The sequence below is a fragment of the Arachis ipaensis genome, chromosome B6 (genome assembly GCF_059453495.1).
Source record: "Arachis ipaensis isolate K30076 ecotype BB chromosome B6, ASM5945349v1, whole genome shotgun sequence".
In the NCBI taxonomy this organism is placed as follows: Eukaryota; Viridiplantae; Streptophyta; class Magnoliopsida; order Fabales; family Fabaceae; genus Arachis; species Arachis ipaensis.
The window spans coordinates 152,771,424-152,796,814 of NC_142441.1; the positions used below are offsets into that span (position 1 = coordinate 152,771,424).

The 25,391-nt window shown below is 35.2% G+C and overlaps 3 protein-coding genes across 4 annotated transcripts; all 3 read right to left on the bottom strand.

Moving 5' to 3' along the window:
• Positions 1-104: 104 nt before the first annotated feature.
• Positions 105-8,124, bottom strand: LOC107605742 (protein ESSENTIAL FOR POTEXVIRUS ACCUMULATION 1). The gene is made up of 9 exons (XM_088489639.1): positions 7,870-8,124; positions 6,889-6,977; positions 5,860-6,768; positions 5,647-5,776; positions 4,300-5,040; positions 1,582-4,198; positions 1,017-1,216; positions 829-888; positions 105-738 (listed from the first exon to the last, which is right to left on the bottom strand). Exons 1-9 carry the CDS (start codon positions 7,919-7,921, stop codon positions 365-367), a joined length of 5,172 nt encoding a protein of 1,723 aa, XP_088345765.1. The 5' UTR covers positions 7,922-8,124; the 3' UTR covers positions 105-364.
• Positions 8,125-8,690: 566 nt separating this feature from the next.
• Positions 8,691-16,875, bottom strand: LOC107605743 (protein ESSENTIAL FOR POTEXVIRUS ACCUMULATION 1). 2 transcript variants are annotated; one of them, XM_016307714.3, is made up of 10 exons: positions 16,557-16,875; positions 15,622-15,710; positions 14,619-15,524; positions 14,392-14,521; positions 13,147-13,884; positions 10,431-13,029; positions 10,116-10,312; positions 9,902-9,961; positions 9,447-9,821; positions 8,691-9,172 (listed from the first exon to the last, which is right to left on the bottom strand). In XM_016307714.3, exons 1-9 carry the CDS (start codon positions 16,606-16,608, stop codon positions 9,448-9,450), a joined length of 5,145 nt encoding a protein of 1,714 aa, XP_016163200.1. In that variant the 5' UTR covers positions 16,609-16,875; the 3' UTR covers positions 8,691-9,172; position 9,447. The 2 variants fall into 2 exon arrangements, with proteins under 2 accessions (XP_016163200.1, XP_088345766.1); XM_088489640.1 differs by lacking the exon at positions 8,691-9,172 and having other exon boundaries at positions 9,278-9,821.
• A 3,465-nt stretch (positions 16,876-20,340) lies between these two features.
• LOC107648585 (protein LIKE COV 1-like) lies at positions 20,341-25,337 on the bottom strand. The gene is made up of 6 exons (XM_016352397.3): positions 25,056-25,337; positions 24,196-24,248; positions 23,959-24,068; positions 22,178-22,345; positions 21,822-22,046; positions 20,341-20,733 (listed from the first exon to the last, which is right to left on the bottom strand). Exons 1-6 carry the CDS (start codon positions 25,251-25,253, stop codon positions 20,624-20,626), a joined length of 864 nt encoding a protein of 287 aa, XP_016207883.1. The 5' UTR covers positions 25,254-25,337; the 3' UTR covers positions 20,341-20,623.
• Between the last annotated feature and the right edge of the window lie 54 nt (positions 25,338-25,391).

Consider the following 25,391-nt stretch of genomic DNA (forward strand, 5'->3'; position numbering starts at 1 on the left):
TGAAGATGATTCCTTCAAGAACAATCGGAAATAAACACATTTTTCAAATATCATGTTATGGAAAGAGCAATTGTTAACATCTAGAAGTACTCACACAAAACTGATTGAAAAATGAAAAGGAAATTAATTGAATTAAAGTGAACATAAATACTTAAATAGTATATCATCCTGAGCATGATCAAAAGTCAAACGAACTTCTACAAAATGGCAAAACTGGTTAAAGCAGATCAAATAAATGCTGCAACCATTTGTGTTAGAAAGAAAGAAAAGAAAGAGAATCCTAACTCGGAAAATGAATTTACAAAGTTCGAACAAAATGTATTTACATCTAACACAAAACTAGGGGTCCTCCTCCATTAACCTCTTAATCTTCTACTGTCTGGATCTCACCCATCATGATCCTGTTACTCACAACATTGAATCCCAAAACTGCAGGGCTAACCTTTTTCCCTTTCTTTGCCTTCTTCTTTCCACCTCCTATCCCAGATGCTTCTGTGTTGTCCATATCCTGCATATCTGCATTAGCAGATAGCACACCGCTGGCACTGACTCCAGTAGCCTTCTTATCGGTTTTGCTCTGGAAGGCTATTTCCAAAACATCTGATGGTAACATATCCTTGTAGTTGAGGAACTTCTCAATGAATTCATGTTCCGGGTCATATGATCCAAGATTTTCTACGAGAAGCAACTCGGCTTCGGATCTCGATTGCTTCAAGCAAAATTCAAGGAAACTTGTATCTGCATCCAACCGAAGAAACGGTTAGAATCACAGTTGACTTACTTTAGGGGTAATGAACAGCAATCAAACAATGGAGCAGGTTTTCTTACCTTTTGTACCTATTAGCCGATTGCACTCACTCTCACACCAATCTCGGAAGCCCATTGCCTCTGAAAATTACAAAAGGAAACCACAGGTCAGCTTCAGAAGCATGTCATATATTCAGGATGCAAGTAAACATGCAGATTCAGAACACTAGATATGAAACAATGAAACAGAGTAACCGAGTCTTTTTTACCAGAATGCTTAGTCATTGCATCTTTTTTCGTTTTTAGCAAGGATTGAGATGAGGCAGGTGATGATGATAACAGAGACCGTTGCTCAGTTGGTTTGCTGCTCACTGATTTTTGACGAGATAAAGATGCAGGTGAACTCCCTTTAACAGGTATATTCTTTGAACCCGAGATCCCTTGGCTTCCAAGCTGAGGGAAATCTGACCTGTTTTCGAAGACAACAAATTCGTCAGTCATAGTTCATCAACTGTTTCCATCAAAGCTAGAATTTTATGGAAACAGGTCACAAGACTACATTTGTATATGTTACTTTGAAAATTCAAAATATTTAAGGGCAAGCTGTTTGTAACACCATTTCTCAATCCAACAAAAAGAGAACGGTATATGATAATGGATATAGTAAAAGCAAGAATTGTGGGCATCATTAGATCCTCATAAGAAGTATCCATTACCCATTATTTGGCAGGTAAATACTTCTTTATTTACTTGTTGGGTACCATATAGAAGAAAATTTTATGGATCATAGTAACTACACAAATAAATTAAACAGGGAAGTGAGAGAAAACATACTGCTTAGTTTCCGGCTTAGACTGCTCAACTGGACCCCAGAACAAGTCATCATCCCCTTTGTATTTTGACTGAGAAGTAGCATGAGAATTTATCTGGATTGGAGATGCGGCTTTGGATGGAGAGGAAGCTGAGAATGACCATGAAGAACCACCATTCCGTATAGACTGGGAAGACTGCACTTTCTGAGGGGTAGGCATTGGGTTGGCAGGCACCGCAGAAGAAGACTTCTTCTCCTGCTCCTTTAGAATGTCCCTTAATGATGTCGGTTTAGGGAACTTAACAAAATCAGTAGACCATGCTAGCGAAGGAGTTGAGCTAGGTGACTCCCTTTCCCCTTTCCACGGAACAAAGTCTCCCAACGAGGGGCCTGTGGGTATGGCAGGCAACACTTCTTTCTCCTGCAGTGAAGAGCGGGAGCTTTTGCCTTTTTCAATGGGGCTCGAAGAGATGGGCACTTCCACAGATGCATTGGGCACGGAGGCTTTAACTCCTGAACCCTTTGATTTTGTTGACTTTTTTCGGCCTCTTTTGGTATCTTTTGCCTCGATGAATTTTGAATCATCCGGTGATTCTGATTGGACAGCTATATTCTGAGAGGATGATGTATTCTTAGGAACCTCAGCATCTTTTTCGTTGGATTTCTTCAAAACTTCTTCTGCCAATAGATCATGTAGTGGACTTTTCTTGCTCTTAGAATTTTGAGAAGTTTCTGTTTTAACCAGATGATCAGCATTGCCTCCTTCTCTATGACTTTCACCAGACACCTTTACATAGTCTGGATTGGCCACAACCCCTGACCAAGGAGTTGTCAGACTAACTGACTTGACAGAAGTAGCAATCTCAGATACAACCATTTCTGCCTCTGCCTTTCTCTGTTCTTCCTGTTGAATTTCTAATAAAGACTTTGGCTTGGCACCGGGAGCAGCCTTCCAGGCTCGTCCTGCAGGCATTTCAGTATGCTGTGTGAACACAGAATCAACTACCTTTGACTCAACCCTATCACCCGCATCATCGATACTTCCAGGAACACCAGCAGACACACCATGAACTTCATAATTAGCATCCTCTTTGACAGCAACTCCAATTTGGTTTCCCTTAGCTGTTGTTTGTTTCAGATTTGTTTCATTAGAATCTGGCTTTCCAGGTTCTGATTGCTTGGACAGCTGCAAGGCCGCATTTTTTGGCAATCCCTTTGCTTGATCAGAAGGCTGCAATTTTGAAGATTTTTGCTTTTTGGATTTCTTCTCATTGACCTTTTTGGGTTCTTGCGCATCAATATTTTGCACTACCACAGACGGCTCAACATTGTTGATTTCTCTTTCAGCCTGCTGCTCTTCATGCACAATATTTGATCTTTCCTTCATGTCTATGCTTGGTGGGAATTCAATCCCACATGATTCAGTGGCAAAGGAAATGGCATCACCAGGAGTCTCCAGAGACTTGGAAGCATAGTCTGAAATAGAAAGAGGTTGCTCTGCAATCTGGGGTTCCTCTTTAGATATCTCCTGATCATGTAATAAGGGACTATCAACCACTGTTGGTGCAGGGAACATCTCCTGATTCTGCTCATTAGTTTGTTCAGGAACCGCAGGGCCCCAGCTTTTCTGAGAACCAGTATTGCCAAACAATTGATGTGGCAGATTTAGAGGAGAAGCTTCATCACTAAAATTATAACAAGAGTCCTGGCTACTCATAGGTATATTTAAAGAATCAGTGCGGAGTTCATCAAGCACACCGGGCTTATTTGATTGAGAGCTCATGGAAAACATCCCCTCTTTTGATTGAAGTTGAGAAGGATCCATGTGCAAATTCCCAATTGGAGGTGTACCAGACTGCATATGTCCATAAGACGAATTAGCAAGTCGCTGGTTAGATTGCTGGTCTTGCAGCACTTGAGACAGCAATTGCTTCTGCTGTTGCAGCAATAACTGATGCTTCTGCTGCTCCTCCTGCCTTTGTTGCTGCTGAAGCAGTAACAATTTCTCTAACAATGGCACCTGCTGAGCTGGGGCAACAGCCTGAGACTGCAACTGCATCAAGTATTGTTGCTGTAACAAATTCAATAATTGTGGATCTTGAGATATACCAGAAGAAAGTAGCTTCTCTGCTGACAAAATATTTGCGGGGTTATCAGCTGCTTGACCTAGTAAATTGCTCAGGGACAATTGGTTATGTGCTGGCAGCCTTTGCTGTGGAACGCCAAATGGCACTTGAGAAAAATTCTGATCATGATGGAAGTCAAATTTATTCTGAAGTGGATGTAATCCACCCTGCAGAGGATGATTTGGCCATCCAGAAGCACCATTATTTAAACCAACAGATGTCCTGTCAGATAATCCCTGGATGATTGATAGCAAATCAGAGTTTTGGGACTGAGTCTGCCGAGAATTGTCGCTCATTGAAGATAAAAGTTTTGTATGCAGGGCTGCGTCCAGGGGAATATCTGGTTTTGGCGCAAGGGAAGCTGCATCAGGCCCTGGCCAATATGGGTAAGCACTAGGTAAGGATCTCTGTCGCTCAAGTGCTAGACTATTGGCAAGTAAGTACAGGTTGTTTCCATTATCTACTCCAGAAGGACCAAGATTAGCAGAATTATTTCCAATAAACCCTTGTAAACCTGAAATGCATACATTAAAAGAAGAGTTAATGATTTCCAAACATATCTGATAAGGGGGGGGGGGGGGGAATACAGCCAAAAAATGCATGGAAATTATAAACCTTCGGATAAGGCAAGACTTTCGAGCGGCGGACTTCCCTTGTTACCAGACATAAGTGACTCCAGAAATCTATTTTCAGCTTCTGTAGCAGAAGTTTGCCTAAGCCTAGGATCACTTCTCAATGTCTCAAACTCACTCAAACCAGCAAAGGTATTCCCAAAGGGAGCAGAAGTTTGGCGGCCAGGTATGTCAGTAAAGTCATTCGGTTTTGGAGCAGAAAAACCCGGTGGTGGTCGGGCTTTAGCTCGTAAATGAGGCATGACATCACCAAGAGGTAACCATGGTGAATCAGCTGCTGAATTATCAAGACGAACAGGTAAGTCAATACCAAAATATCCAGACTCAAACCATCCAATAATATCAATTCCTTTGAAAGGACCCTGAATTTGACCCTTAGGATCCTTATATAAAAGGGATAACTCCTCCGGTGGGGTCTGCACTACTCTCCTGCTTCCAAGTTCACTATCCAAAATTCCAGATAGCTGCCTCTTAAGAATGGAATCTTCACTGGATTGCCACTTCCCGACATCTCTTGGATCAGATGAATAATCCAAAATTCTTGACCTTACACCATTAGTTGCATCACTATTATCATGCAAGAGGGTGGTGGTTCCATGTTCACCCCCTGGCATAGTTCGCCTTGCAACACCATGATGAGCAGAGATATTTCCTTCAACTGATAAATCTTTGTTATTGGGGACCTCATCAGTTACTCTGTTAATGTCTCCATCTTCAACTCTTTCTGAACAAACACATTAGAGGAAAAGCGGAAAAGAAGTCACTTGAGACAGAAACAAGCACATTCGACATGCCATATGAAGAGTATACTACCACACATTGGCAAAAATATAAAATTAATGAGTTATGTAAAGAGTAGAAACCATGTGAATATACTCATCAGACCAACTAATACTGAAGAATGTATGCTTTCAAGTTCCAAACAATGTAAGCAATATGGAAGTAGAGATATTAACTTGAAAAAAGAAGGGAAAAAAAGAAAATAGAAACAATTAATCAAGAAAAACACCTATTGCGTTGTCTGAAAAGACCCTAAACCCCATTCATAGGGCTGCCTTATTTACATCTCTCTTCTTAGTGATACATTCATTCTTTTATCAGGATTTAAGATAAATTAGATCATGTAATCTACAAACTAGTATCTAGAGGCATAACAATGTGTTCACTTTTCATTCGAAGAGACTTTCCGTGATTAGTTATTATATCCAACTTCCAAAATTTCAGAACAATGATTTCATGAACGTTGAAGTTGACTTAAAAAACCAAGTTCAAAAGTGTAATCCTGCACCACAACCTATATGTAACTTTATAGTTTATGTCCAGTACATACCATAGAAAGATGAACCTCCAGGTTTCGATCGCCTAGTATGCAAAAAATCTGTTGAGCTTCTTCCATCTTTAGGCACCTGAGGTGCTCCACTAGTAATAATCTCCCCTTTGTCAATACCCTTTAAAATAGACTGTTACAAATAAAAAAATACCAGATAAACAACCTAAAATGAAAATGGAATTCAGTATAACGAAAAACAAAAATATCATTTACCAGTTCTTCAGAATTTGGTGCCAGAATTGCTAGAGGTTCCAATGGTTCTTCCTGTGTAAGATTAGGTACCTGCACAAAATCATCAGCTAGTTTTCTATTTCTATCCATTTTAGTCACTCTGTAAATATCAAGCAACTTTGTCCTATTATATCTGAAGGGAGAAAGTTCTCCGAGCCCAGTTTCAACTTTTTCTGGTAAAGATACAGGATAAGAGTTATTCGTGAAGCTACTGTTAGAGCCACCCCAGTCATGACCATGAGTAGAAACTGGGGTCATATTCTCCCCACGCCCACGCCCAGAGGAATATGTGGAGCCTTCTTGCTTGTTTGGGGTACTGTTATGTTGATGGGGAGGCTCTGACCTACCACGGCCGTGTGAGAAGCTAGGTCTCCATGGCCGACAATGATCTCCCTCCTTTTCATCCTTTCCATGATTGGAAGTGTGAGACAAGCCTTTGTCCAGATGTATATCACCTTCTTTTCCAGAGTCGCTCCATTTTTCACGAAGACCTTCTGGTTCCTTATTATCGGGACCCCAGCGTGTGTTCCACTTACTCTCACGCCGCTGGTCAAAGTTAGTGTCTCGGTTTCCGGAATCATTCCGTCTATCAGCAGCACCACGACGAACTTCTCCAAAGTTCTTTGAAGGCAAATTTTCTGTCCAACGCTCCACTCTCCGAGAATCACCAAGATCTTTCTCTCCATCCCTCCACCGATCCTTCCGTATGGAGGACTTAGTGTCCCGCTCTTCATCACGCCAACGATCACGGCGTCCACTTTCTGAGTCAAGCATGGACGGCCTAAAGACATCTTTTCGCTTATGAGCATCATGCACATCCTCTCCATTTCCAGATGTCTTAGTGGTCTCCATGCGAAGACCAAATGGAGGACTTAAAGCCACATGGTTTTCCTGAGAAACAATACAGAGATAAGAAGCCGGAAAATTAAAACACTTTGATGGGATTACAGACCTTTAAAGGAATAGGAGCACACACTATATGATAAAAAACCAGGAGGACTTAGTACACACCACAGTTCCTCTTCCAGATTTACTTTCCCCTGGCTTTGGCAGAAGCCATTGCGGTGAAAGTGGAATTGGATTGTCAGAGCCCTGAACATCTGCGTCAACAGGATTTAAACTTCAATTATTGTTCCAATCTTAAGAAAGCTAAGGCATTCACAGCCTCAAGCTGTAAGAAGGACATGTAATAAGCCCATGCAGATCAACAATAATATAAAACAGTTAAGGCATTATAAAACAGCTAGTTAAGCTAATAACATCACCAGCATGTACAATTCATGCTTTGATAAGTATGTACCCTGTTTTCTGAGATGAACTTAAATCCATTTATATTAAGGAAATTTATCATGCAGAGACAAAAAAAATTGATCTTATGCTAAAAAAATGACTATAAGTCAGTACATCAATGAACACTAAACAAAAAAACATGGCAATGATAGCAGCCTAATCTACAATGTTGTTATTCAAAGTTCTTTTTCAAGAATACATCTCAATTTTATTTTTGAAAAGTAAAAATGTTCAGCTGTTGTAAAAGCACTAAATTTTGCAGCCCGCAAGATCAAAGAGAAAGAAAAAAAAGTGACAAACTTCAACACACGCACACACACAAACGCAAACACAAAAAAAAGTGATATATAGCTAAAAGAATCTTTGTCGTCCTGAAGTCCACACACTGATATCGGGGGCACAAACGAAGAATCTCAAAAATTTCAAAAATATCTCAGCTTTCTGGTCCTCGAGTCCTCGAGTTCATATCTAAAAATAAATGCCACTAAAAAAATCAAATACTGATAATTTCTTTTCGGAGAAAAATGAACAAATGAAAGCGTATCGGCTAAAAAACGAGGCGAATGCTCAATGCGGCAAGTAAAAACCTCAGTTACGAAAACCCAAAACCGACCAAGAAAGACTCTTTCTTTGTTCACAGAAAAGCAAAAACCCTAATCACCAGAAAGAAGAAGAGAAGCTGAGAAAAACAAGGAAGAGAACCTTTGGAGATCTTCAATGGAGTGCGAGAATCAGAGGTGGCGCGTTGAGCCATGAGAGAGTGAGTGAGAAGTGAGAGATGAAAACCCTTGGTTTGTGAAATTTGGTTGCGAGCGATGAGAGAGTGAAGAAGCGAAACGGTGGAACATAGGGTAAGGGTTGAAGCAAGATAAAAAATTGGGGCTTCGGCGCACGTTAAGGATGCGGAACTATCGGCGCACGTTAGTGCGTGGTACTCCACTGTGTTGAGTAGTGAAGGCAGCCAACTAAACTTCTAAAAAGTATTCTCTTTCTTCCGTGAGGTATGCTGTTCAAATTCAATTCAATTATTATTATTAAATTATTTAAAAATATTGTTTCTTAAAAATTGCTTTTATTTTAGGATAATACTATGAAGTCGATATTTTTAATGGAGAAAAATAGTAATAATCTTCTCTTTATTTTATAATACTCAAAATTAAAAAAAAAATACTAATCTAGCTTAAATTGGAATAATATTTCGTGTCAAATTATCAAATCCATCCGAATCATACAATAAACACCTCTAATCATCATGCCCTGTCATAAAAATAAAATAATAGGAAATTAATTCCGTGTCCATTTCATTCTTATTTGCTCAACATTGTATGCATTTTACAACTTTGTAATATTGATTTTCCGGATAATCTCACTAATGTTTGGATTTTATGAAAGAGGTCCCTCTATTTCTCTGAGGTTTTATGTTTTTCTTTATAAAATTCTGAAAATAATTTTTTTTAAAAAAAAAAACCAAAGCATAAATCAAATTTATTTTTGTTTTCATTTCAATTTTAATATAGAAACAGTGAAAATAATAAATATATTCCTTTTCAACCTTTTGTTTATACATTTTTAATCACAAAATTATGAAAATAGAAAACAGAAAGGCACCATAAAGCCATTAGAATTTCTGGTGTGCATAATTGTTATTGTTGGTGCACACAAAGTGTTTGCCCTAATGCCTGAGTTAATGTTGCTAATACAGGGATACAGAAGTAATTAAATTAGCAGTATAACTGATTTTTGAAACATATTGATAATCCAACATGGTTATAGTATTTAATTCCATCTATGATCTGTGTTATATACTTATATGTGATGATGTCTTTGTCTTACAGGTTGGATCTCTAAAACTAGTTAAAAAACCATTTCAGCTCGTTAGGAGATTAGACTAGTTAAATAAGCAAAGTTAGTTTCAGAATCAGTTGGATATAGTTAGTTCAACTTGATTAGAACATGATTTCCAAGTCCTTTTTGTGCTACTTCCGCCATGCTCGCATGAAAATCTCTACAAAACATAAAGAAAACCACAGCATTTTAATGTTATGCAAAACAATCACTACTGTTCTGTAATTTAGAATGTTGAGGTTTAGTTCAACAATGACAATGCACATCAAGAATTTACTGCTTTCCTTATTGATATTTGGAATTCGATCGAAGTACAAGTGTTCCACTGTAGTTAAATTTACAATTCCAGAGGAGAAAATAGTATAAATAACTTCAATCTTTATTTACAAAGTTAGAACGAAATGTATTTACATCTACTGCAAAACTCCACTAACCTTAATCTTCTACTCTCTGGATCTCACCCATCATGATCCTGTTACTCACAACATTGAATCCCAAAACTGCAGGGCTAACCTTTTTCCCTTTCTTTGCCTTCTTCTTTCCACCTCCTATCCCAGATGCTTCTGTGTTGTCCATATCCTGCATATCTGCATTAGCAGATAGCACACCGCTGGCACCGACTCCAGTAGCCTTCTTATCGGTTTTGCTCTGGAAGGCTATTTCCAAAACATCTGATGGTAACATATCCTTGTAGTTGAGGAACTTCTCAATGAATTCATGTTCCGGGTCATATGATCCAAGGTTTTCTACGAGAAGCAACTCGGCTTCGGATCTCGATTGCTTCAAGCAAAATTCAAGGAAACTTGTATCTGCATCCAACCGAAGAATTACAGTTAACTTACTTTAGGGGTAATGAACAGCAATCAAACAATGGAGCAGGTTTTCTTACCTTTTGTACCTATTAGCCGATCACACTCACTCTCACACCAATCTCGGAAGCCCATTGCCTCTGAAGATTACAAAAAGGAAATCACAGGTCAGCTTCAGAAGCACATCGTATATTCAGAATGCAAACAGCTCTATCCAACATAGCCACTAAAACATGCAGATTTAGAACACCGGATATGAAATAATGAAACAAAGAGCAACTGAGTCTTATTTACCAGAATGCTTAGTCATGGCATCTTTTTTTGTTTTCGGCATGGATTGAGACGAGGCAGGCGATGATGATAGTAGAGAACGTTGCTCATTTGGTTTGCCGCTCACTGATTTTTGACGAGTTAAAGATGCAGGTGAACTCCCTTTAATGGGTACATTCTTTGAACCCCAGTTCCCTTGTCCAAGCTGAGGGAAATCTGATCTGTTTTTTCATAGACAACAAATTAGTCAGTCATAGTTCATCAAAGCTGGATATTAATGAGAAAAATAATGTGTCAAAATATAAAAATAACCAAACAGGGAAGTAACAGAAAATATACTGCTTAGTCTCTTGCTTAGATTGCTCAATTGGACCCCAGAAGAAATCATCATCCCCATTGTATTTTGACTGCAAAGAAGCATGAGAGTTTATCTGCATTGGAGAGGCAGCTTTCGATGGAGAGGAAGCTGAGATTGACCGTGAAGAACCACCATTCCGTGTAGGCTGGGAAGGCTGCACTTTCTGAGGGGTAGGCATCGGGCTTGCTGTGACAGCAGAAGACGACTTCTTCTCCTGCTCCTTTAGAATGTCCCTTAATGATGTTGGTTTAGGAAACCTAACAGAATCAGAAGACCATGCCAGAGAAGGAGTTGGGCTAGGTGGCTCTCTTTCCCCTTTCCACTGAACAAAGTCTCCCAAAGAAGGGCGTGCAGGTATGGCAGGCACATCTTTTTCCTGCAGAGAAGAGCGAGAGCTTTTCCCTTTCTCAGTGGGACTCAAAGAAACGGGCACTTCCCCAGCAGTTGCATTGGGCACAGAAGCTTTAACAACTGAACCCTTTGATTTTGACTTTTTTCGGCTTCTTTTGCTATCTTTTGCCTCAATGAATTCTGAATCATCCAGTGATTCTGACTGCACAGCAATATTTTGTGAGAATGATATATTATCAGGAAACTCAGCATCTTTTTCATCAGATTTCTTTGAAACTTCTTCTGCCAATAGATCATGGAGTGGACTTTTCTTGCTCTTAAGATTTTGAGAAGTTTCTGTTTTAACCAGATGATCAGCATTGCCTCCTTCTCTATGACTTTCACCAGACACCTTTCCAGAGTCTGGATTGGCAACAACCCCAGCCCAGGGTGTCGCCAGACTCATTGAATTGACAGATGTAGCAACCTCAGATACAAGCATTTGTGCCTCTGCCTTTCTTTGTTCTTCCTGTTGAATTTCTATCAGAGACTTTTGCTTAGCACCAGGAGCAGCCTTCCAGGCACGTCCTGCAGGTATTTTATTATGCTGTGTGGAAACAGAATCAACTACCTTTGACTCAACCCTATCACCTGCTTCATCGATGTTTTGAGGAACACCAGCAGGCACGCCATTATCCTCATAATTAGCAGACTCTTTGCCAGCAACTCCAATTTGGTTTCCATTACCTGTTGTTTGTTTCAGATTTGTTTCAGTAGAATCTGGCTTTCCAGGTTCTGATTGCTTCGACAGCTGCAAAGATGCATTTTTGGGCAATCCCTTTGCTTGGTCAGAAGGCTGCAATTTTGAAGATTTTTGCTTTTTGGATTTCTTTTCATTAACCTTTTTGGGTTCTGGCGCGTCAATATTTTGCACTACGACTGACGGCTCAACATCGTTGCTTTCTCTTTCAGCCTGCTGCTCTTTATGCGCAATATTTGATTTGTCCTTCAGGTCTATGCTTAGTGACAATTCAATCTCACATGATTCAGTTGCACAATTAATAGAATCACCAGGATTCTCCAGAGACTTAGAAGTAAAGTCTGAAACAGAGAGAGGTTGCTCTTCAATCTGGGGTTCCTCTTTAGATATTTCCTGATCAGGTAATTGGGGACTATCAACGACCGTTGGTGCAGGGAACATCTCCTGATTCTTCTCGTTAATTTGTTCAGGAACCACAGGGCCCCAGCTTTTCTGAGAACCAGTATTGCCAAATAATTGATGTGGCAGATTTAAAGGAGAAGCTCCATTGCTTACATTATAACTAGTGTCTTGGCTGTTCATAGGTAAATTTAAAGAATCAGTATGGGGCTCAACATGCACACTGGGTATATGTGATTGTGAGCTCATGGGAAATATCTCCGGTGATCGAAGTTGAGAAGGATCCATGTGCAAATTCCCAATTGGAGGTGCACCACCCTGCATATGTCCAAAAGAAGAATTACCAAATAGCTGGTTGGATTGCTGGTTTTGCAGCACTTGAGACAGCAACTGCTGCTGCCGCAATAACTGCTGCTGCTCCTCCAGCTTTTGTTGCTGCTTCAGCAGCAATAGTTTGTCCAACAATGGCATCTGCTGAGCTGGAGCAACTGCCTGAGACTGCAACTGCATCAAGTATTGTTGCTGTAACAAATTCAATACTTCTGGATCTTGCGATATACCAGAAGAAGGTAGCTTCTCTGCTGCCAAAATATTAGCGGAGTTATCAGCTGCCTGGCCCAGTAAATTGCCCAATGATAATTGGTTTTGTGGTGGAAGCCTTTGCTGTTGAATGCCAAATGGCACTTGAGAAAAATTCTGATCATGATGAAAATCAAATTTATTCTGAAGGGGATGTAATCCACCCTGCATGGGATGATTCGGCCATCCAGAAGCACCACTATTTAAACCAGCGGATGTCCTGTCGGATAATCCCTGGATGATTGACAGCAAATCGGAATTTTGGGACTGAGGTTGCCGAGAATTGTCGCTTGCTGAAGATAAAAGTTTTGAATGCAGTGCTGCATCCAGGGAAATATCCGCTTTTGGTGCAAGGGAAGCTGCATCTGGCCCTGGCCAATACGGATAAGGACTGGGCAAGGACCTCTGTCGCTCAAGTGCTAAACTATTAGCAAGTAAGTAAAGGTTGCTTCCATTATCTACTCCTGATGGGCCAAGATTACCAGAATTATTCCCAATAAACCCTTGTAAACCTGAAATACATACATAAACAAAGGTGAGTTAATGACTACAAAACATAACCAATAACATCAAGGGTAAATAGGAGGGGAATAATAAATAGAGCAAAGCAACGCAAGGAAGCCATAAACCTTCGGATAATGCCAGACTTTCAAGCGGAGGACCTCCTTTGTTACCAGACATAAGTGATTCCAGAAATCTATTTTCAGCTTCCGTGGCAGAAGCTTGCCTAACCCTAGGATCACTTCTCAACATCTCAATGTCAGTTGAACCAGCAAGGATATTCCCAGAGAGGCCAGAAGTTTGACGGCCAGAGATGTCAGTATAGTCATTTGGTTTAGTAGCAAAAAACCCTGGAGGGGGTCGAGCTTTAGCTCGTAAATGAGGCATGACATCACCAAGAGGTAACCATGGTGAATCAGCTACTGAATTATCGAGACGAACAGGTAAGTCAATACCAAAATATCCAGACTCAAACCATCCAATAATATCAACTCCTTTGAATGGACCCTGAATTTGACCCTTAGGATCCTTATAGAAAAGCGATAACTCCTCTGGAGCCATCTGCATTACTTTTCTGCTTCCAAGTTCACTATCCAAAATGCCAGATAGCTGCCTCTTAAGAATGGGATCTTCACTGGATTGCCACCTCCCTACATCTTTTGAGTCAGATGAATAATCCAAATTTCTTGACCTTAGACCATTGGTTGCATCTCTATTATCATGCAAAAGGGTGGTTCCATGTTCACCTGCTGGCATGGTTTGCCGTGCAACACCAGGATGAACAGAACTATTTCCTTCAACTGATAATTCTCTATTACCGTGTACCTCATCAGACACTCTGTTATGGTCTCCATCTTCAACTCTATCTGAACAAATACATCATGGGAAAAACTCCAGGTCACTTGATACAGAAGCAATGACATTGGCAAAAATAGTAAATCAATGAGCAATTAATATTCAAAGATGTAAGCTTCCAAACAATGTAAGCAGCATGGAAGTATAAATATTATCTTGAAAATCCAGAGAGACAAAAATCTAAAGAAACTATCATGTTGTCAAAAAAGACCCTTAACTCTACTCATAGGACTGGCTTTATTTACTTCTCTCTTGTTAAGGATACATTTCATAGGGCTGGCTTTATTTACTTCTCTCTTGTTAACGATACATTTTTTTTATCATATTTCAAGATAACTTACAATCCTGCAATTTACAAACTAGCTTTAGAGGAGTAACATAGTGTTCACTTTTCATTCAAGAGAACTTACAAAATTTCAGAACAATTATTTCTTTAAGGTTAAGAAGACTTAAAGAACCCAGTTAAAAAGTTTAATCCAGCATCACGGCCTATCAGTAACTATAGATATAGTACATACCTTGCAGAGATGCACTTCCAGGCATCATTCGCCTAGCATGTGTAAACTCTGTTGAGCTCCTTCCATCTTTAGGCATCTGAGGTGCCCCACTACTAATAATGTCCCCTTTATCAATACCCTTTAAGATAGACTGTTAAAAACAAAAAGCATATGCTAAGTCACTTGAAATAATAATGTAATTCAGTAGAACAACGATAAATAAATAAATAATAAAAAATATCAATTACCATTTCCTCGGGATTTGGTGCCAGAAGGGCTAGAGGTTCCAATGGATCATCCTGTGTAAGATTAGCTACCTGCACAAAATCATCAACTATTTTTCTATTTGTTTCCATTTTAGTCACTCTGTACACATCAAACAACTTTGTCCTACTATATCTAAAGGGAGAAGGTTCCCCATGCCCACTTTCAACTTGTTCCAGTAATGTTCCAGGAATAGAGTTATTCATGAAGCTACCACCAGAGCCACCCCGGCCATGTCCTAGAGTAGAGACTGGCGTCGTATTCTCACCACGGCCACGTCCATAGGAATATGCAGAGCCCTGCTTGTTTGGTGTACTGTTATGGTGATGGGGAGAATCTAACCTTCCGCGGCCCTGTGAGAAGCTAGGTCTCCATGGCCGATAATGATCTCCCTCTTTTTCATCCTTTCCATGATTGGAAGTGTGAGACAGGCTTTTGTCCAGATGTATATCACCTTCTTTTCCAGAGTCGCTCCATTTTTCACGAAGACCTTCCGGTTCCTTATAATCGGGACCCCAGCGTGTGTTCCACTTACTCTCACGCCGCTGGTCAAAGTTAGTGTCTCTGTTTCCCGAATCATTCCGTCTATCAGCAGCACCACGACGAACTTCTCCAAAGTTCTTTGAAGGCAAATTTTCTGTCCAACGCTCCACTCTCCGAGAATCACCAAGATCTTTCTCTCCATCCCTCCAGCGATCCTTCCGTATGGAGGACTTAGTGTCCCGCTCTTCATCACGCCAACGATCACGGCGTCCACTTTCTGAGTCAAGCATGGATGGCCTAAAGACATCTTTTCGCTTATGAGCATCATACACGTCCTCTCCATTTCCAGATGTCTTAGTGGTCTCCATGCGATGACCAAATGGAGGACTTGAAACCACATGGTTTTCCTGAGACACAATACAGAAATAAGAAACCGGAGAAGTAAAACACTTCGATGCGATTATAGAGCATTAATGGTAGGGTAAAACTGGACTCGGTACACACCACAGTTCCTGTTCCAGATTTACTTTCCCCAGGCTTTGGCAGAAGCCATTGTGGTGAAAGTGGAATTGGATTCTCAGAGCCTTGAACATCTGCACGAACACGACTTAAGCTTCAACGGTTTTTCTAATATAAAAAAATTGACCATTAAAGTTTAAAATTTTAACTAAAAAATGTTAAAGTCACAGAAAACAAGCTAGAACAATATCAACAAAGTTTGTCAAACACTTTAATTCCCCCAACGAAATCAAATTCTAAGTTACACAACCGTAACCCTGAGCAATAACCAGCACATGTAACAAACTCATGCAAATCAATTATATATTATAATTCACTACATCGATCAACACTAAACAAAAATGACATGGCATTGGCAGGACCCAAATTTCAAATGTTCAATGTTGAGTACATGTTTTGGAAAACAAACGTCCCAATAAGTCCAAATTTTTCCTTTTTCAGGCATATAGAGACATAACTCCCAGCAAAGTGCCCCAATTTTATGTATGGAGAAAAAAAAAAGTGATATTCAGTTTGTTGTAAAACCATAAAAAATTTCACAGTCCGCAAGATCAAAGAGGAAGAAAATCGTCACACACTTCACAGTATCAAAAATACTAACAACATGCCATATTTTCAAAAAAAGATACAGCTGAATGTAACTTTCTCGTCCTCAAGTCCACACCGAAACATTGACACAAAAGAAGAATCTCAAAAATTAAAAAATATATAAACTTTCTGGTCCTCGAGTTCATATCGAAAAGGAAATACCACAAACAAAAAATTGAAGAAAAAAAAAGTAAAATTCAAACACAACAGAAGCATATCGAGGATAAACAAGGCGAATGCTCAATGCCGCAAAGTATCGCCTCAGTCACCCAAAAGCAATCAAAAATACGTTTTTTTTTTACAATCAAGCAAAAACCCTAAACAGCACGAACCTTTGGGGATCTGCAATGGAGTGCGAGAATCGGATGTGGCACGTTGAGCCATGGAAGAGTGAGTGAGAAGTGAGAAATGAAAACCCCTGGTTCGTGAAATTTGGTTGCAAGCGATGAGAGAGTGAAGAAGCGAAGCGCGGAAACATAGGGTAAGGGTTGAAGCAAGATAAAAAATTGGGGGTTGGGTGCACGTTAAGGATGTGGAACACCACCAGCGCACGTTAGCGCGTAGTGCTGACTGTTAGTAAACTATGAATGATGACGAGAATGTAATGAAAAATTATGATTCTTGCTGGATATTGGAACACTCAATTATGTCGCGCCTATTAATTTTTCTAAGCTGCTATTAAATAGAGGAGAAAAGAATAGATTCTTTATTTTTTAATCCGTAAATATTTAAATTTTTAATATTTTTAAAATTTAGATATATTGATCTTTTATATTTATTTAGATTTGTTAAATTTAATGAAAAAATTGAATGTGACTTTTTTTACACTGATCTGATTGATACGAATGCACACGTAAAAATTTTTTTTAAATTAGACAAATTAAACTCAAAAATCAATATGTTCCGATTTTAAAGAAGTAAGAGACTTAAATATATTTTTAAGACTTAGATATTAGACTAAAAAATTATGTATAAAAATTTTGTCAGGATCTATTTGTTTTTTTTTTAATATTATTATTTTTTTTGTCAGTATGTTGTCAATTATAATTATTTATATTAAAATTTTGTATATCAAAAATATATAATTTGTATATATATTTATTAAAATTTAAATATATAAATTAATATAATTTATATTAATATATTTTAAAATTTATACATATAAATTAATAAAATTTATTTATTAAAAATAATTTAATATTTATATTAATCAAATAATAATTTAAAATACTAAAAATTATCGGCCTCTAATTTTTTTAATTTAATTTAATTTTTTATTATTCATATTGAGCATGGAATTGATTAATTTTCTTGTTGGTTTATGGATATTTTAAGAGTAAATCTCTTTTTTAAATTTTTTACTACCTATTCAAAAGATAAAACCGTCTTTCACAATTTAATAATTTTTATCTAATCTCAAATTATTTAAGTAATTAATTTAAATAGTACAAAAATATCTTAAATCAATTACTTAAATAATTAAGAATTGATTAGATCAATTAATTGAATCATTAGAAATAAATTAAAATTTTCGTATTCTGAAAAATAAATAGTCAAATATCGAAAAATATATTTACTCATATTTTAATAGATAAAAAATAGATGAAAATTTTTAAATCTTTTATTCCTAAAGTGAGTATTAAATCTATCATACTAAATTTAAAAGCATCATAAATCATGGTGGTGAAAAACTTTGTTATGATTCTTATCCAAATCTTGCAAGTAAACTTTGCCTAAGACTTGGTTATTAGTTTGAATAGAATGAGATTATTAAGTCAATTATCTCATGTATGTATGCTCAATTGGATCAAGAATTTTGGATTAATTTAACATAACAATTTTAGAATTATTATACTTTTTTAAGAAATAATGTGTTATATTTTTTAATTTTGATTATGAGATATCACTCTTATTTTTATTAATTAATAATTATCGTAAGTTTTTTTTTTTTTTTCAATAAATATAAAACTCAATAAGTCAATAGTGAATAATCTCAATTGAAAAATCTAGTTATGATAGTCAAGCATTACAATTAGATCTTATCGTTTATTAACACTTAATAGACGTGAGACCCACAACATGAATAATCAATTTTTTAGATTAAATATCTCACCCTCTCAATTGGATTTTTATTTGAAAATCACTTGTGCTTTGTTTATGAGAATAGGACAAGACAAAATACTGAAAATAGGATAGGATAAAATACTGATAGATAGAGATACAAAATTTTGTGTTCTTGTATTCTGTTTAGTGATAAACTAGAACAAATTATGAAAATTTAATTTATTTTCATTTTTTTCGTTCAAAAAATTTGAGATAAAAAATATAATAATAAAAAAATATAATTATGAAAAATTAACAAAAATAATGAAAAAAAAGAATAAAAAATAAGTTGTGTTCTTTGTTAGTGTCCTTGTGTCCTTCGGATGGACACAAAATACACTAATTCAGTGTCTTTGGACACATGTTTCTGTCTATTTCTCCTCTGTCAAACATGATTTTGTGTTTCAGTGTCCATGTCTCAGTGTCCTGTCTCTGTAAACAAACGTAACATTGATTCTTGAAAATAATATTATAAAATATTAGATAAAAAAACTCATATTTTATAATTTTAAAAAAAATTCAGTTTAATTTGTTATTTCTGATTCATTTTTAGTTTTTTATGTTATATAAACAAAAATGCATTGGCAAAAAACCATTGTTTAGAATGTCATGATTAAGAGATAAGGAAAACCAAAAAAATAATTAAATTGGACGAAATTTACTTAGAAAAATGAGAATTAAAAAAAAAAATTAATTGAGGAGACAAACCTCCCTTAGAATGCATGAGACGCCAACCAAAACTACAAGTGATGATAAAAACAATGTTTCAATGTTCTTTTAGAATCAAGAATAGACACAACAATTTTACAAATAAATTTAGTGTCATAGTCTTCTGTCAAGGCCAATAAGAAATAATGTAAGTAATCACATCCTCTATTTTTATTTTTTTATTTTTTTAATTGACCATGTAAAATACTTCGTATTTTTCTATATGTATATTCTTTGTATGACTCCACTAAAGTGAACAAACTGATAAAATAAAATATTTAAATTGATGATGAATATAAAAAATATAATACAATAGAAAACGAAATGAAACGGAATAAAATAGAGTCAAGGGAACAAATTATTCTACTTTCTTGTTAAGATAATTTAGTAGTAAAATGGAGTTATATCCATTCCATTGTTGAGATGTCTCAATATATAAAATGTGATGTATGTAACAATGAGTATTTATCATTTCGATCCAAATTGAAAGGAAAACAATAAAGTATTCATTCGTTTTTATTTAAACCAAATAAAAAAATCAACTAATTTTGATACATTAACAGCGTTAAACGTTTTACACGGTTATCACGTATGTTCTATAGTTATTTTTGCTGATGACGGGGTGCATGCGGATCGGATCGGATATAACCAAAATTTCGATCCTATCCGCACTAAAATCATCGGATCGGATCTAATATTCGTAGTTTTTAAGGTTGGATCCGATCCGATTCGATCCGCACATTTGCGGATCAAATCGGATCGGATATCGGATATATCCGCAAAATACAAAAATATTTTTAAAAGCTTATTTTTATTAAAAAATATCAATAAAATTCATTTTTCCATACTTTTAAATATGTTTACTCTTAGAATATATTAAACATATTTTTTTTAAATAATAAATTAAAATAATACAACATATATGATAATTATTAGTTGAAATAAAAAATAAAAAAAATATTTACTTATTTATTTCTTTATTTTTTGCGGATACGCAGACGTGCGGATACCAACACAAAATCCGCAATCCGACGGTCCGATTAGTGTACGGATCCGATCCGATCCGAAAGTCTTGCGGGTTGGATCCATATCCGCAGTTTTTCGGATCGGATTCGGATAAACACCGCGGATGTGCGGATCGGATCCGATCTATGAACACCCCTAGCTGATGTGATATTACATTATTAGATACACACATAAAACTACTTTATACTGAGAGTACATCAAAATTAAATTATATATATATATAACCTAATCTTAAGCATAACTAAAAAATTATTGATCTAAAAGTAATTAATCTCTTAATTAGATACTATCTCACTCCAAAAAGACTCATATCCTTTGTTGGGTGTACTTGTGTTCCTTTTTTTCTACCCTACTCACCATAGAAGAAATTTTGGAACTAAAGTATTACATTTTCTCCGATTTTGTTAACCAGAAATTTAGGTTAAGTAATAAATATAATTAAAGGATATCCTCTAGAACAAGACACAAAAAAAAAAAAAGATTCTACTTGATTAGGTCAAGGGGCAAATGCCATTAAACTAAAGTTAAAGAGATGAATATATACTTTGGGTAGTATAGTTAGTTATACTTGTGATGCTGCAAAGGTTGGTATTCTTGTTCCTAATTTGCTTTGGTCAACATCCACTGTCGTCAATACTTGAGGAATTGACATCCCACCAGAAATAACAATTTCTGTTTCACATTAAGATTCAAAATTGTGCATGTTAAAAACCATTATCACATCATAATTAATCAAAAACTTCTATCAAACAAATACAGAAATAAAATTATATATAGATGCATTTTTGGAGATTAATATATTTTTCTATCATAATTCACATAATCTTAGATATATTTAATGTCGAATAATGAAGTGGACTATGATAGAACCATAACATCTTTGTGTTATTTTTTAGGGTTTGTGAATGATCTTTTAGAAAGAAATAATAAATTTTTTCCTATGGAGAAAAGTATCCTTCATAATCACATTTAAAATCTCCATCAATATATATTTTTGTGAAGATCCACAACACCTAAATATCCCCAAATTCCCAGAATTTTAGTTTCCAATGGGCATTATTTTAGAACTTTTTATTGGGAGAAGATGAATTAGTCCTTCAATACCTTTTTTTTCCCTCATAACCATTTAGAAAGATGTGTCTTATGAGTTTTATATAATAATAATAATTTCAAAATATATATTCAAAATTTAGAAGATCTAAATCTATTTCTTGTTTTTAAGTATAAATATGACATATAATATATGCTACAATTTTTTATTTCTTTTAATGATTTGATTATTTGTATTTTTTTAAAAAAATTAATAATAAATATCAAAGACTTAATATAATTTGTATTTTTTTTTAATATATGTTCTTTTATATTTTTTAAATAAATTTTCTGTTAAAAAGAAAAGACAATCCAATTGACCAATCTATCTTATGAAAACTCAAATTTAAAGCGAATTTAGTTGACAATTCGATTAGGCACCGAATTGAGCTTATTTTGCTATGCTTGGTGAGGTATATAGAGTTATGCTACGTGTACACCAAAATCAGCCATTAATATAAAATACATGTTGAAATACAAATATACATTGAAAATACATTAAATTATACATGTATTTATACACAAATATATTGGTGGCTGATCTTAGTGGCTAATTTTGGTGTACAAATAGCATTTTTATATACGATATAATTATTTAAAAACAAATTGTTTAGGGAAGATAATTTCTCCGAAGAAAATAGATTGTGGTAATTAATTAAAAGAAATTGTACCTATGCCTTCTCGGACAGACAAATTGGGCCTTAGAACATCATTAGGGTTCATGAGAAGAATGTCACCCAAATATAAGTGGTTGGTTGGAACATAAACACATAGAAGCTCTTGTTCATCTCTGTTTGTTCTCAACACTACCGATGATGTTATGAATGCCAATGCATACTCTCCAACACGTGGGTGCCTTATCAATGCCACTTCCTTGAATGCATTTGAATTTTGATCTGTCCATAGTTACAATAATGTTGTTTCTAATTATTATATATCTTTTTAGACAAAAGTAGAAACTTATATACAGTTATTTTCACATGAAATTACTAATTAAAAATTATTACATAGTTGAAAATGATTGTACCTGGTGAAATTGCTGCACTAATTTGCTTGGAGGCAGCATATATATAGCTTACAAGAGGCATTTTCTTGATGAACCATTCTCCAAGGGTTAGAACTGAAGTTCCCAACCATGATGACATGAATATTCCAACTAAGAATATGAATGTGATTGAGGTTGCAAATCCCAAACCTGTCATTGGGTTTATTAATCAAAACCATATTAGTCTTGCAAATTTCTTTACTACTTATTAAAATATTATTAGAGTGGTTAGTAGTTGGAAGTTAAGTCAGTAATAACTAGGACCTAGTTAGTAGACGGATATTTATGAAGTTAGTTGAAAGTATCTTTATAAATAACATGACTTTTGTATCATGTAAAAACAACTTTAATACAATTTTACATATATTATTATCTCCTTATTCTATTCTTTCTCCCAAAAATTTAACACTACTTATTATTATATTAGGACTATCATCACATGCATTCTTAAAGTTGAAACCCCAAGTTCCTAGATGGCACAACCCCATATGTTTGTCACTTCATTTTATGGGACAAGTTGTTAGCATTCATGTACATTAATCTATAAATCTAATTACCCATATGACTTTATATGAAAATGATGTCTAAAATATTGAGAAGTATTATATTAAACATGTTAAATTATCTAACGATTTTTGACTATATATTATCTTTACATAAAAATGTTTTCATCTGAATAATTATTTCATATACTTATGATTTTTTTTCTATTAAGATTCTACGTTCCACTAATCAAAATTAGCTACTAAATATATAATAAATTTTAGGGTAAAGTATTAAATTGATCCCCCTACATTTGAGCGTAATTCTATTTTGATCCTTAAGGTTTAAAGTGTCATATTTAAATAAAAAAAAATTCATTTAGCATCAATGTAGTCCCACCGTGAGATCAAAGTTAAATAATTAATAAAATGTCCTACATGACAGTAGTACAAGAACAAAGTTGATAATTTGGAGAATAAGTACAAGCTCTAGAGTTACAAAATCAACCGTAGATGCATCAATACATGTATTTATCATTTTTCTTAGTTTTATAAAAAATATTTCATTTAAATTATAAGAAAAATAATAAATAAATATATTGATGCATTTACGGTTGATTTTATGCCTCTAGAGCTTGTACTTATTCTCTAGATTATCGACCATGTTCTTGTACTACTGTTATGTAGAACATTTCGTTAATTATTTAACTTTGAGCTCACGATGGGACTAAATTGAAGCTAAATGAAACTTTTTTGAATTCAAATAAGACACTTTAAACCTTAAAGATCAAAATAAAATTACACCCAAAGATAGAGGACCAATTTAGTACTTTATCCTAAATTCTAAGTTTTTTTTTAGAAATTTATTGTACTATTTATTATTACTATTTTAATTCAACAAAGGTAACATATTGTTGGTTTATCAAATGAAACTATGACCTAATTTTGCAAAGGATGTGGTGATCACTTGATATTACATGAGAAAATGTCACACTAATCTTAGAGAATATCATTGCAATTTATCTTAATTATAATATATAATATCAAAGCTGGGTAACCAATAAGCACATACACAAATACTTTAGCAATAAAAGAAATAAAATTAATAAGGTGAATACTCATATGCAGTTGTTGTCTTCATGTAAGTGATTATTGAGAATCGTCATATCATAATTTAGTCAAATTTATCAAATTGTTTAACGATTTTCAACTACCAATTAATAATGTTTATAACTGAAATAATAATACTACAAGAGAGTTGATAATTAAGAACGAACTTACCAAAAATATTGATCCCTAGATGATTAAATATAGGGGAGAAGAAACTATCGACAAAGTGGATAAAACCCCAAGTGATGTAGAATGTTATAGCGATTGGAAAAAGGATTACACTGCAAAATTACATAGTATTTTGTTTAAGACACAGTGTGAATATAACAAAATAGAATCATCTCTTAACAATATTTGTGAATCCCAAAAAAAAAAAAAAAAGAGGTTATTAGATAAACTAAAGCATACCATCCTGTCATGAACTTCTTTGATGCCCAGCTGCGAATTACTTTTAGAAACGCCTGAATTATTAAATAACCAAAGAAATTCAAATTAATTTCACTCCATCAAGGCAAATTAACATATGTATGTACAATGATTAACATAATTACTATTGGGTCAAGCAGGGTTTTACTTGAAGTGGTGACACTTATGTTTTTTCGTCTAAAGGATTAAGAAATCAGAATATAATATCATTTTGTTGGGGTGAAATTCAAGTTACATAATATTCAATTTGATCTCTGGAATTTGAAGTGGAATTATAATTGATTCAATTCAACCTCCAAAATTTATAATAGTAATTCATGTTAGCTCATGAGCTAAATTTCGAGAACTGATTTGTTGATTTTGCATGTTAATTTGTTAAGATTTAAAATTTTCGCCTAAATTTTATGTGATTGACACTTATTAGACCTTCTAAAAGCTTGATTGGTTACTAACAAGTTCAATTTGAAAATTTTGCGCTGAATGAAATAATCAAGCTTCTAAAACTCTAAATAATCTTAATTACATAAGTTAATATCAATACAGTTAACGGATATTAGCTCAAGAATTTATGTGAGTTACTATTGTAAATTTTGGAGTTCATCAATTTAAGTCTATTAAAATTTTAAGAATTAAATTGAATCCAACCTCAAATTTAAGGGCCAAACGGAATATTATTTCTATATAGAAATTTAAAGTACACACAAATCTTTGAACGTAACAGGCAATTTCATGAAGATAGTATTTTTTTTTTCTTCGTAATAATGTAAATCAAAGAGGACATATTACAATGGAGGAAAAAATGATAGAAATTAAAAAGAAAAAATAAATATAATTTGACGAACCTCTTGGCCAGTGTGATGATGATGTGGGGTGGGAGTAATAGGGCCTGGTGATGAATTATTAGAAGAAGATTTAAAGGCTCCATTTTGATCAGAAATGGTTGAGACAGGGATCAAAAGCTCAAGATCTCTGCTTGCAGCCATGATGTTTTTTCTTTGATTCCCAATTGTTGTTGTTGTTGTCTCTTTTTCTCTTTTCATGAAGAATTATTATTATTAATTAGGGGGAATCATGGATGATCATATGATTCATGATCATCAATTTGGTCACTCACTTCCTTAGAGGGATACTCGGAGAACCATGTAACAGAAAATGTTGAACTCTAACAAATCAATAAA

Excerpts from the sequence above, each read along its gene's own strand:
- LOC107605742 (XM_088489639.1), bottom strand. The coding sequence starts at position 7,921 with ATGGCTCAACGCGCCACCTCTGATTCTCGCACTCCATTGAAGATCTCC. Across the intron at positions 6,978-7,869 it reads TCCATTGAAGATCTCCAAAG|ATGTTCAGGGCTCTGACAAT; the intron begins GTTCTCTTCCTT and ends CTGTTGACGCAG. Across the intron at positions 4,199-4,299 it reads AAGTCTTGCCTTATCCGAAG|GTTTACAAGGGTTTATTGGA; the intron begins GTTTATAATTTC and ends TATGCATTTCAG.
- LOC107605743 (XM_016307714.3), bottom strand. The coding sequence starts at position 16,608 with ATGGCTCAACGTGCCACATCCGATTCTCGCACTCCATTGCAGATCCCC. Across the intron at positions 15,525-15,621 it reads AATCTGGAACAGGAACTGTG|GAAAACCATGTGGTTTCAAG; the intron begins GTGTGTACCGAG and ends ATTGTGTCTCAG. Across the intron at positions 9,822-9,901 it reads TCGGCTAATAGGTACAAAAG|ATACAAGTTTCCTTGAATTT; the intron begins GTAAGAAAACCT and ends GGTTGGATGCAG.
- LOC107648585 (XM_016352397.3), bottom strand. The coding sequence starts at position 25,253 with ATGAAAAGAGAAAAAGAGACAACAACAACAACAATTGGGAATCAAAGA. Across the intron at positions 24,069-24,195 it reads AAGAAGTTCATGACAGGATG|TGTAATCCTTTTTCCAATCG; the intron begins GTATGCTTTAGT and ends GTAATTTTGCAG. Across the intron at positions 20,734-21,821 it reads GTCTGTCCGAGAAGGCATAG|AAATTGTTATTTCTGGTGGG; the intron begins GTACAATTTCTT and ends AATGTGAAACAG.